Source organism: Myotis nattereri (genome assembly GCF_964212035.1).
Source record: "Myotis nattereri genome assembly, chromosome: 2".
Taxonomy (NCBI): Eukaryota; Metazoa; Chordata; class Mammalia; order Chiroptera; family Vespertilionidae; genus Myotis; species Myotis nattereri.
The window spans coordinates 173183111-173196687 of NC_138076.1; the positions used below are offsets into that span (position 1 = coordinate 173183111).

General features: G+C 40.4%; 1 protein-coding gene across 1 annotated transcript in view; it reads right to left on the reverse strand.

Annotated features, from left to right (window-relative positions):
* PDZRN4 (PDZ domain containing ring finger 4) overlaps positions 1 to 13577 on the reverse strand; it is a gene marked incomplete at its 5' end in the record, with an annotated part of 347855 nt that overhangs the window by 50042 nt on the left and 284236 nt on the right. The window contains 2 exons of the mRNA XM_081082843.1: positions 6305 to 6407; positions 9944 to 10200. Coding sequence (XP_080938969.1) covers positions 6305 to 6407; positions 9944 to 10200 — 360 coding nt within the window. The remainder of the gene's footprint in view (positions 1 to 6304; positions 6408 to 9943; positions 10201 to 13577) is intronic.

Consider the following 13577-nt stretch of genomic DNA (forward strand, 5'->3'; position numbering starts at 1 on the left):
CTAGCAAGTGGAAGAAAAAAGGAACATATGAAATATAAAGCATTTAGTGAATTAAAAAACGCTGAATTCTACACTTTCATACTCTACACACTACTTTCTCTTTTTCTAGTATACAGCACAATGTAAGGATAATATATGGGCTCTTTATGAGTTATGTTTCATATATTTCTTCCAAATATATTCCTTCCATCATTGATTTTCAAACTCCTTGATACATTTCCTTCTCTCAATAACCAGAGATCGTCCGTCAGAACTGGCTACTTGGGGAGGCACTCAATTCCCCATCCATTGTAGTGGTTCACAAATTTGCTAAGTGATACCTTGGTGAAAAAAAATTATTAAGGGACCCAGGGTAGATTAGAGAATATGTCAAATTCATACTACGTATAAGATACTGTGATTTTATGAAATAATAATCACAAAGATGAATTTTCATGGAGAACATTTAAATTCTAGTTCTTACTTATCTCTCCATGTCTCCCCCCCCCCCTTTTGGCCCTTCCTTTGAAGTATTTAATGGAAACAAATATGGTACTAGAATTAAAACCCCTGTCATAAAGAATAAATATCTGTTAGAAAGGGGATATCTGTTGTCACTGCATGGAGGTCTTGGTTCCTTTCCAATTCCCTTGTATAAAAAAGAGGAAAGGTATTGCAGTGCCAAGAAGTGGGTCCATGCAGACAGCCAGGAATTCTTCATTTATTCGTTCATTGATATTGAGCACCCATTGTGAAACAGGTGCTGTGATGCAATGATGAACAAGGCAGATACGGCCTCAGCCCTCACAGCCTAGAAAGGAGCCACAAAGCTCTCCACATGCACACCAGGAAGATTTGGCTTCACATATCCTGAAGCTGCTCAAATGGATGACTGAAATCTCATTAATGCTTATTCCCTTGTTAATTTTTTGAATGAACGGGTCCTTGATTCATATTTCTCTTTTCCTCAACTATTCAAGAGAGAGATTATATACTTAAATTTTGCACATATTCACAGGCATCCAGCTAAATTTTGCAAAAGGACACTTCTCAGCACAGCACAAAGGTTTACTTACGCTTTGCATAAGAACTGCCAAGAGGAAGCTAATTAATATGCTACATGCTCTTTTCTATTTATAGAAACTGGTTTGGTTTTCACGTTCACAGAACTCTGACATATACTTGTCCTTCTTTCCACCTTTAATACCTCTTCAAGCAAAGTGCTAAATGCCTTTTCATTTCGATGGCAATGCACACATAAGGGGAACCCTAACTGTACTTAATTGAGGCTGTTGGATATGTTTTCTTCATCCTGAGCTTGGAGAGAGCAGGAAAAATGATTTCAAGTAGCATTTTTAAGTGACGAAAATATCTGCAGGCTCAGAAATGTTGCTTAAATCATTTGCTTGTCTTGGTTAATGCGAATGTTCCATATTATCAAAATGTTGCACTGATTAGTTGTCTTGCCTCTCCCAGCACTGACTTTTGAGAGTTAATGGCACATACTGCAGAAAATTCATCTTGCAACTGAAGCAGTAGCAAACGTATCTTTATTAGGAGTTGGAAGAAAGAGCGCTATATTTCTCAAAGCTTTTCCCTTTACATTATTTCTGGTAGAGGCTGGGTTTGAGACCTGCCTTTGACTTGCTAAGGGCTATTTATGATTTATTTCAGCCTTTAGCCGGCTCTGGGGGAAGAATGAGCAAAGCTGAAAGTAGAGAAGAGGAGGCAACATACTCAGTGGCATTTTGGGGGCATAAACACCCATGAAGGTTGCGTTGTTTAAATTTAAAAGCATTTTTATTTTTTCCTCTCAAAAATAAAATTAAAGCCCTCTATCATTTTTAATTAGAGAACAAATGCCATCATTTTTTTTTTTAAAGAGAGCAAATTTCAAGCTGTGAGTCTTTTAATGCAGGCTGGTCTTTTGAGACTTTTTCTGAAGCACCGTGGGGAAATTTTAAACCCAATCAAATAATTTTCTGAGGTAAAGTGGTGATGGGCTGTGGTGAGGTATGGGTGTCATTGATATATCACAGAGGTCCATAACATACCACAGTCCCCATAACACCGCACACTATCACATCTCCAAAGAAGCATTTGCGGTCCACCAGGGCTCTTAGGGGGCTGTTACAGTCTATCAATACAGCAATCTGCAAGTCAAAAAGTCCCCAAATATGTATTTACGAGACCGTCAGGTCTGTTTTGGTCTATTGGGTCAACAACCCAAGCACTAAAAGTCCCTAACTATATATTCACAAGATAGCTGGATCAGCTTTGGTTCACTGAGTCAGTAGTAAGTAGGCCTTTAAAAACGACCCACATAATTGCATAGTTTGCATTTTAGCAAGTTCAGAAACACAGTTCTGTACACTTTCAGTCTTTTTAAGAGTGGATTTACTATGCTAGTTTCAGTGGATGTCAGAAGCTGTGTTTCACTCTTTGGCCTGTGCTATTTTACTTTTAAAAAGTCAGAAGAAGATAAACCACCATAGCATAAAATATATTAAAGTGATGAGGCAAGTAATGGAAACACAGACATTTGGGCAAAGCCCTGCGAGCTGGGTGGGGTGGATGCTGTCCTTCAGACCATCTCAGTGTCTCCTCCTTCACCACCCAGATCCAATCCGCCTCTCCCTTGCACTTTGGCTTCCTCTGTCAATCTCATTCCAGTAGCCAGAGGGATCTGGCTGGGCACAGGGATGGGGAACCTTTTTTCTGCCAAGGGCCATTTAGATATTTATAACATCATTCAAGGGCCATACAAATTTATCAACCTAAAAATTATCCTGCTCTATTTGGTTCAACATTTAATTAACTCACCCCTAATGCCTTGGCAGGGCCAGGCCAAATAATTTTCTGGGCCCTCTATGGCCCACGGGCCAGACATTTCCCATTCCTGGGCGAGGCTTTACAACATGGCCCTGATCTTTCTTCTCCAGCAAGTTTACATCTCGTAGTAAATCCACAGGCTACCCAAGATAGGCCCCTGCTCACTCTGACTCCCCCTCCAACCAAGCACACTCCTGCTTCATGTCCTTTGTCCTTCCCTTCCCTCTATCTGGAAAGCACCTCTTCAGATATCCCCATGGCTAGCTCTCCTGCTGCCTTGAGGACTTGTCGGAGAGAGGCCTTCCTGGACCTCCTGTATAAGATACCAACACCCCATCTCAACACCATGCGTTTCCTTCTCAGGTACCCATGCTTGCTGTTCTCCGTTAGCACCCAGCACCACCTAACATACTACGTTGTCACTTATTTGATTATTGTCCATCTCTCTCCCCTGAAGGTTAAGCTCCACTAGGGCAGGAGTTAATCAATACCAAACTTCACTCAGAAGCTGGCCTCTTTATGTGCTCATTAAATACTGTAGAGGGCCGCCTGGGAGGCACCTAGGCATTTTCTTATAATTATTGTCAGCTGAACTCAGAGCATAGGCAGAGCCACGCCCTGGGAACATGCTTCCCCAATAAGGCTGGACAAGTTAATCAGACAGGGGCAGAACTAGATATGTAAATCTAGGCCTTTAAAATAAACCCGCTGTGTGGCTCAGCCCGTTTTGCCGCCTCTCCATCAGAGAGGATGGCGCCCACCTGGCCCCAGCTTAAAATCTATTTCTGCATCTTGGTCTTTATTTAATTTCTTAACCCCCAGCTCCTCTACTCAGCAAATGGACTGTTTCCTTTTCCATGCGGGACATGGAAAAGAGAGAAACAGCCCCCCACAAATACTTATGGCGCAAATGAATGAGAGCAGATGGAAAGGGGTCTTCTCTCCACTTCCCGACTGCCTGGTGAAGAGTATTCATGTCTAGGTGGAGGAGGAATGGGTATCTCTCTCTGAGATGAAGTGCTTTATTTGGCTGTCAGACCTCAGTGTCCTGTAATGTTCTTTGAGTGGCCCAAAGCCGGTCCTTCTGAAGGTGATCATCCAGTGCGTCCCTGGCGCTGCTGGGTTAGGACAGAGCTCCTGGCTCCTAGAGGAGCCGGGGTCATCTCTGCTGGTCACAGAAGCACAGTCTGTATGTAATGTAATACTCAATGATATGCTAATTAATTAGCTTTTTCTTTCTTTCTTTTTTTTTTTTTTACTGCACATAAAGTCGGATTAGCATTTCTAAATCTCCCCCTTTAATGTGGTGGACACGGTCAGCTCTGGCGACAGTGGTGGACTGATTAGATTCCACAGTCTCATCTGATGCAGCCATGCGGGACGGCGTGTGCACATCTGCCCCATAACTGTAGCAGGCTGGGAAGCCCTAGGTAGAACCATTATTCTCCCCAACTTGGTAAATTATCCCCATGTCTGCATCCCCACCATGAGCCAGGCATAATGTTCTCAAATGCATCCTCTCTCATGATTGAAGCCTGTCACAATAACTTCTTTCTTATTTAAATTTCACAGAAACATTCTTTATTTCAATCACTCAGAAAGGTGCCTTTGGCAAAGGAATCACAGCTGACAGCAAATTAATGACTGAAATGCCGTGATTAGTTGAGATTACAGGCTACAGAGGACTTGTCTGAGCATTTACCACTGTCATCACACTGATGCTGCATCTAGTAGTGACTCATATCCCTCAAAAAAAGAGGATGTGCCTGGCCGGGTGGCTCAGTTGGTTGGAGCTTCGTATGGTACACCAAAAGTTCGTGGGTTTGATTCCCGGGTCGGAGAGAGTATGGGAGGCAACAGATGTTTCTCACTCACATCTAAGGTCTCTCTCTCTCTCTCTCTCATTCTTCCCTTTCTCTTTAAAATCAATAAATGTATCCTCTGGTGAGGATCAACAAGCACAATGAGGGTGTGTTTCACTTACAGTAGCCCTATAGAAATGAAAGAAAATCTGTATGTAATGTAATATTCAATGGTATGCTAATTAATTGAAAGGAGTTTTTTTTTTTTTTTTTTTTTTGTTTTTTTTGTTTTGTTTTTTTTTTTTTTTTTTTTTTTTTTTTTTTACTGTTAACCTGCTGGCCTAAGCAAGTCTCTCTCCCAAGCCCTCCCCCAGCTCACAGATTTATTTTAATAAAAATTTAAGGCACAAGCTAAATGAAAAGCTGAAGGTAATTCCAGTCCCCAAACTCAAAGAATTCATTAACTGAAAGAAAAACATTGTTTAATCTTAAATTATTGGGATAAGTGACTCAGTTTTATAATTCATTTTGCATGAGTAGACCTAATGGATATTTCAGTGCATACCAGGGCTTGAGTGGATTCATAAAATAAAATAAAACTTTTCAATCAACTTAACGGAGAGGAGGGGATAAAAATTAACGTGAACAATAACAACAACAAAACTGTCCATTCGGATACGAGGCATCACTGCACACACTTCTAGATGCTGGCTGAAAAGCAATACTGATTTCTGTAATCCCCCGAAATGACTTTTGCAGGGGGAAGATTTCAAATAAACGTCTATTTGCTTTAGGTGAGCTTCGCTGAATCGACTTTATTTGATTTTACATCCTCCTAAGGGAAGAGATTTCAGGATTTCCTGGTTGTAAAATGGAAAAGAACATTTTGCTGAACTTGTATGACATCATCTACTGCATTAAAAGGGCAGGTAATCATGGGCTCTCTGCCTGTTTACCAAACCTTCTTTACCTCCTCAATCTATTTTATTTCCAAATGTCAGAGAAGGCTGAAACCTTTCCAAGATTTACAGATGGCAGGAGCAGAGGCAATATTAGGATAAATCCTTTAACTTTTGTGAAAGCTCTTAAATAATTAACAGATGGGCTTTTGGAATTGTTACATATCACAGTACAGACACTCTAAGGTACACCCTGTGAAGGCCAAACCCAGTTCCATAACAAAGGGCTTGAAGGCATCTCTCTTTCTAGAAAGTTGGTGGAACTGTTCTCTGGAGTACAAACTTGGGTCACAAATAAAGTGAATATTTAATTTGTGAAGGGGAATTAATATAACAAAATTTAGTTTATCAATTAAAATTAAAATACAATATAGTGAATAAAAATAGTAATTACCATCTTGGTTCTTAATACAATTTCTTTTCCAAACTATACTTGGAAATCCTCTTCTATTATGGAAAGAAGAAAAAAATGTGGCTGCCATAATACTATCTATCAAGAGCAACAAGAAATGTGAGCAAATTATCTTTAAGCTTACATTATAAAAATGTTTCCGCATATCCTTATAATACTAGAGTCAAATAGCTAATACTAAAAATGTTTAAAGACCTTATCATAGGTATGTACTAGACAAAACATTTCACACAGCAATACATTAATTTTTTCTTTTTTATGCAAAACACCTCAACCGTAACTTCATGAAGAAATGTGAAGTGGTGTGAAAATGATCTTACCTCATATTCAAAGTCCTCTGTTCTGTCTGCATCAGCAGGCAAGCTGGAGAGATACTCATTGTCCTCATAAAATTCATGCTCCATCGGGTGAAGAGAATGGCAGCTATGGGGAATGTAGCAAGATGATAGGAATGGATCAGAAGGGTTGTTTTCGAGATTAAAACCGATTTAGAATTTCACTTTCGTTTTCTCTGCTTTGCGATGAGACCCGTACTGATCTAGCCTTTAAATGAACTACAGTTCAGGATAACCCATTGCTTTTCTTTCTCCACCTACATGAAGTCCATCAATTTGATTTTCTGAAAGAATTCTGAGATAAGGGCCCCTGGTCAGAGCTGCATTCCGTGAAGGCTGATGTGAGCTCTGTGACAGGCCATGGTGCTTTATTACCACTCTCTGGCTCTGCTAGCATTTCACCAAGTGGGACTCGCTCCATACATGGGTGTGCGTCATTTGCGATAGCAGTGTACCCCAAAGGGGGTATTTTTGTAACAAAATGCTGATTATTTCATAATACACAGCCCAGAACTATTTTTTGACTTCTGTTTTCAAACATACATTTTTCAGATGGCCTTTTCCATAATGCTACCATTCCTTAAGACCTTCTTCCTCATTCTCTCTAATAACCCATATTTTCTCCTCTTTGAAAAAGGGCACATGTACAAATATTCATGACATTCATGGCAATACCTCATTAGAAATTCTTGTATATAGGGCATATATAAGCCACAGGGTTCCATAATCCCTGTGGAAAGTTCCTGGGGACAGACAGAGCTGATTAAGTAAAGAAAATGAGGGGGATCCAAGACACTGTCCATGACTTTTATGTATCCCTTAACTTTTGAGTAAAGTTTTAAAGAATTGATAGAAGTGCTTTCCAATTATATGCTATGATAGAGAATATATATTACACCATACAAAGGCTAAGCAAAGTTCAACAGCAAAGGGCATGAGGTCATCTCCATTTGTAAATCTTTTTTTTTAATATATATTTTTTTATTGATTTCAGAGAGGAAGGGAGAGGGAGAGAGAGATAGAAACATCAGTGATGAGAGAGAATCATTGATCAGCTGCCTCCTGCACACCCCCTATTGGGAAATCGAGCCTGCAACCCAGGCATGTGCCCTTGATGGGAATTGAACCCAGGACCCTTCAGTCCACAGGCTGATGCTCTATCCACTGAGCAACACTGGCTAGGACGGTCATCTCTATTTCTAAAAGTCAATGAAGAAGTCTACGTGCAATAAACCAAGTTCACTGCAGGAGAGACCTCTAAGACCTGGCAGTGTGGTCATTTCTGAAATATTGGAGTTAGTAGTATAAATTAGTTCTCTCATCATTAGTTGAAAAAGGAGAGAGGACCATCTTACTATCTTCACACAGTGTAAATATTCCACCAGCCTCTTCTCACTATTGTCAGCTGCATACAGGGTTAAGGAATGTGGACCCGAACAATAAAAGCACCTTGCCTGCGGGTCTAACAGGTAAACCCTCCTTGTTTAATCTGGACTGGCTCTGCAAAGCCTATTTGGGCTGGTAAAAAGTTAAACTTGCTATTTGGGGCATCTGATGTGTTGCCCTTGTCCCTCAGTTAGTAAGAAGGGCGTCCTGCCAGGAGGAACACCTTTTTCATTCAATAAACATTTACTGCATGTCTACCAGATGCCAGGCCCTAGGCCAACTACGGGGAATAGGCTGGTGCGCAAAATCCAATTCTTGCCTTGTGAACTGGGTAAAGCAGCAAAGTGGGAATTTTAATAGTGCAATAATTAAGGGGAAAATACAGAAGCCTTGAAAGCACATGATGGGGATGTCCCTACTGCAGTCCTAGGAAGTTTGCTAGGAAAGTTGCCTCTAAGATAAGACCTGTGGGGCTTAGGAAGAGCAGCACTGGTTAAAGAAGCCATCAGACCTCTTTGGCTCAGAAGCCTGGCCCTGTCATTTCTTTGCTAAGTGACGTTGGCCAACTCAACATCTGGGACATGGATATGGTAATAATATAATACACACCTTCCAAAGGTTTGTGAGGACTAAATGAGTTAATCAATGTAAAACACTGGGAATATTACCTAAACTATGTTAGGAAAGCTAATAAATCTAAGCTATTATTATTCATTCAAGAAAGTATTGATTGAATGGCTATTCTGTATCAGGCTATGCTAATGAGTATCAAATATTTGTGTGCTTGGGAATTGTTTATCTTACCCTCTAGACCAGGGGTGGGCAAACTTTTTGACTCGAGGGCCACAATGGGTTCTTAAACTGGACCGGAGGGCCGGAACAAAAGCATGGATGGAGTGTTTGTGTGAACTAATATAAATTCAAAGTAAACATCATTACATAAAAGGGTACGGTCTTTTTTTTTTTTTTTTTTTTAGTTTTATTCATTTCAAACGGGCCGGATCCGGCCCGCGGGCCGTAGTTTGCCCACGGCTGCTCTAGACTATGAGCTCTAGGAGACAGTGACTTTATTTTGTTGCCAGTTTTATGCCCAGCACCAAGTCCCACTGCCTGACATAACTGGCTCTTTAATGAGTAATGGATGAGTTAATAAATTCCTAAGCAAGACAAACAGAGCCTCTACTCTTCTGGAACTGGAGTTTTCAAAGAGTAGTTTCCAAAATACAGCTACCCATCACAATGTCCTAGGGAGGTTTTTGAAGTATTTCAATGCTTGGGCCTCATTCTACAAAATTCTTATTAACTGGCCTGAGGTGGGACTTGGGCAATGAATTGATATTGCTTTTCCATGCTCCCAGATGATTCTAATGTACACACGTGACCCACTGAAACAGACTTACCAAAGCCACTAAAGGGTGGGGAAGTGGCGTGACCAGATCTGTGTTTTACTAAGTGGAGAATGGATCCGTAAGCAATGAAAATGCAGTCTAAAGAGACTATTGCTCTTACCAATCAAAATCTAAGTCATGTTTGACTATTTGCTTAAAAGGTCATAGAACAAAATGTATGGGGCAGAACGTACTTCCAAGACTATACAAGTAGGATTGTTTGAATAAAATACCTCTGCCTTTACATTAGGTAAAAACTGGGAAGAAAGATTCCTTCAATAGTTCTTTATTTCATAGTTCTGTACTTATTCTCTGACAGCCAAAACCTTCTGTTTACATCTCAATATATTGAGTAATTGCTTTCTGTGGAGAATTACACTGTAATTAAATTAATTTCTTAGCTTCTCCTTTAAAGAAGAGAAAAGCAAAAGCGAGAAAGAGAGGCGACCCACAGTGGAGAACACAGTGCCAACATGTCGCTTCTGTGTCAGTCTTAATGAGGTTCTTGGCAGCTTAGGTGAGCAGAGCGATTTCCCTGACCAGTGCTCATGAGGAGCACAAGGTGTTTGATGACTGGAAGTACGAAGATGCACTAATCAGAGCCCGAATTTTTCACTGCACCTCAGCAAGTCTGATTCCTGAGGAGAAGCAGCAGTCTGGCCAGGGGAAGTAGCTAGCAGGGACAGCTGACAACTAATTGGATGTAGACACAGTGGAGACATTTTCCAAACATCACTGAGCACCTGTCTCAATAACTGTGAACTGGCTAGTGTGACTGATTCTTTCCAACACCTCCTCTCAATGATGAATGAAAAGAAATAGGGCTTTGGGAGAAGTGACAGTGAAATACCTGTCTGAGAGCAGAAATGGACAGATGTCCGGCACCGGAGGGGTAGGTGGCCTAAGCTTAGCCAGGGCCATGATGTGCTCAAAGGTAATGTCCGTCTGAGTACTGGCGTTCATGAGCTGCACTTCCGGGACCGCTCCATAGATTGGTTTACTGAGAGGCGTTCGCCTTAGCACCTGAACCACAATGGGCTCCTTGGCATTTCGAAAAGCTTCCACTGCCTCTTCATGGGTGGCCTTTGAGAGATCCTTCCCATTGACCTGTGAAGATAAAAGGACATTGCTCATCTCAGAGGAAAGAACAGAGAGGCTGCTGTGATAGATTAGTAAAAGGCGGGGAGGGGATGTTTGAACCAGCTCTGCTATGCATTGTGTAAAGGAATATTTAATGAGACTGACATTTATTGGACGCTTCACCAACAGGAGACAGTGAAGGAGATAAGGAAATAATTACTTCTGGTGTCTTCAGGAAGTACGCCATCAGAAAATGTTCGCTAACACCTTCAGATAGGTAAGAATGCTAAGTATATACTTTCTTATGCTTTACCAATCTCTTGGTGGGATCTTTAAAAAGGTATTTTATTGATTTTTATTTATAGAGAAAGGAAGGGAGAGGGAGAGAGAGAGAGAGAGAAACATTGACATCAGAGTGGAACACTGATGGCTGCCTTCTGCACATCCCCTACCAGGGATTGAGCCCACAACCCAGCCTTGTGCCAGAACTGGGAATTGAATCAGCAACCCTTCAGTACACGGGAAAATGCCAAACCAACTGAGCCACACCAGCCAGGGTTCTTGGTGGGATTTTCAACAATTACTCAAAGTCTTCCGGGCCTAAAATTTATTTTTTTAGGATATTGTCAGATTTCTTTCATATTCATCATCTTTTTATCCAAGACCATGCTTTATTCAAGATCATGTGCATTTTATCATAAATCCTTTCTAGTCAACGTGTGTTCTGTGGACCAGCAGCAACAGTATCACTTAAGAGATTATTAGAAATGCCAAGAACTTGGCATTACCCAGACCTCCTGGATCAGAATTGACATTTTTAAAAGGATACCAGATGACTTATATGAGATGCATATGAAAGGAACATTGCTCTAAAACACCTCTGAGTGAGAATACTGTGTCCCTTTGGAATCATCCTTACCTGTTTTAATGTATATTAATTTATGATATTCCAAGGTAGCCCTAAACACAGCAGAGAAAGAGGTGACATTTGCCTTTGCCTCCAAAACTGCTTCTCAGTAGGGCCAATTGTTGGCATTTAGGAGAAAAAGATTATTTTTTGTGAGACTCTGTCTTGCCTGCTTATTAAGGGCCATGATGTTCCCAGCCTTTGTGGCACCCCAATCACCACACACTTTTCTAAACACCCTCTTGTGGGGCACTATAGGCCTCTCTCAAATAGTTGTCAATTTATTTCCCTGAAATGGGTCCTGATAGCACAGTCTCTTAATGCGAGTTATGTTTTAATAAAGGACTATGGAATCCTGAAGTATCTTTCCAACTCCTACCACAAATGAATCAGTAATGCTGGCTTTTGCATATAGGAAAAGATACTTTGGAACACAGTACTGTACTCAAAACCCCTGAAATTATACCATTTCTAGACAACTAAGACAGTGAGGCTTTGTTGACAACTATGCACCAGGAAATCCTTAGAGATCCCTGAAAAGAAGCAAAATGAATCACTGAGTTGCAATCAGAGAGCAATTATGACATTTGAATGAACACATTCTTTCTCCCTGAGTAGACAAAGAATATGTGTGTGCTCAGAGCAAGTGTGGGGGATTTGGGAGTAAAAGATACAACGCCAGGTAGAAATTGTCATGTCCTGTAGAGACAGGCTTAATGACCTAGAGGAGCTAATTTATTCAGTGGGCCCTGAAAGAGTTAATGTGCCATCAAAAATGGAGCAATTGAGTTTCCTCACCAGCAAAATATGTCCCAGTACAGTTCCTGGATCACTAGTAAGACACTTCAGATGGAGAGCTGAGTAGGTACCAACTAGTGTGTACACACTCACCAATCTGTACATTCCCTCTCTGATTCTTTTCTCCATGGATTACATTTGAAAATAATCACCAAATTTTTATTGGCACAGCCTTGATGGCACATCGTATGTCTTGATGACTCTAGGCATACACAAGTATGTAGACATAGGACGCCCACAGACACACTCATCCATTCCTTGAGCTATTGTCAATGACAGGCACTCTGGGCTGAGGCCACCACTGACTTCCCTGAGGACATGTAGTCAGCAGATGATAGGAGAACTTCCAGATGGGAAAACACAACCTAAAAGCTAGCCTCTCATGTTTAGTTGTCATCCTCCATGTTTTATATTGTGGTCAGTATTTATAAATTCCAGGGTTATAGAAGCTGATCCAGTGGCAGATAAGATTGCTCTGTCAGTTCAGAAGAATTGCCTTTTGGTCCCCAGGCTTCCCACTTCCTGTGAATATCTGCTCCAGCAAAGTATCATAACATTCCCTCTCTGAAGAGAACTCTTGGTCACTTTAAAACCTACTAAAACTATGACAATAGTTACCTTCTCTAATAAGCTTTGCATTTAGAGTAACCCCTGACAGTGACAGAATGAAAGAAGACAGTGCCCTTTTAAAAAAGAACTTCAAGCAATATCTTAGGGTAAAGGGAGAAATAACTTGTGGCCAGGGTTTCTTCCAGTCCACACATGAAATCCTACTATTGCATACATTGGGTGCCATTAAGTAGTGGACAGACAAAATACCCTTATTCCATTTCTTCTTTAAGGTGGCCAGGTACCTTGCCTCCATGTTAACCTAGTCTTGGTATTCTTTTATTTCTTATTTGTTTTAGTGATCTTCAAAGCAAAAATGATTTCTAAAAAGTGAGTTTCTTACTAATAATGATTATTTATTTTATGTTCCTAGTAGCTACTTAGGGTCGTTTTCGCAAAATCCAGAAATGTATAAAATTTCTACAAAAACGTAAACATTACTGAAGATTTATTTAGGCTGTGAGGTCATTAGCTCGTATTGTAATGGTTAGTATATGCTGACCATATTAGCATCCATCCTGAAAGATCAATAGCTATTGATCTTAAGACCTGTACATTCAATCATTTACAGTCATGGCATTTATATACAATTTTGGAGGGGGGGGGGGTTAGGGACAATTAAATACAATCTTGAAAAGGGATAGTCAGTGTAATCACGAATATCTTCCTTTCTCATTGGGGAATGCTCTTTTCTTCCAGTTATCATGTAGCTGACCTCTATTTTCATAAGCTGTTTAATATCTCTCAAAGTAAAGAAACTATGACCTTTAAAAGCTCTACTGCCTCACGTGATTCCTTAGAAAATGTAAGCACTGATAATACAAAACACTCTTTTTTTCTTTCACTTCACTTGAAGTTCATCAACATACTGTTAGCCTACCAAAAGGTCACCATTTTATAAATTATGCCTTTCACAACAGAAAAAAGAATAGCTTAATTGGGGTTTTCTGGCAGTGGCTTTGCTTAGTTATCATCAGTTACAGGTAGGGAGAAGAATAATATTGAGAGAATATCTAAAATTTTAATACTATAGACAAATTTTGTAGCAAGTAAACAAATAAGATAATAGCAAAAGTTCATTTTTTTCCCA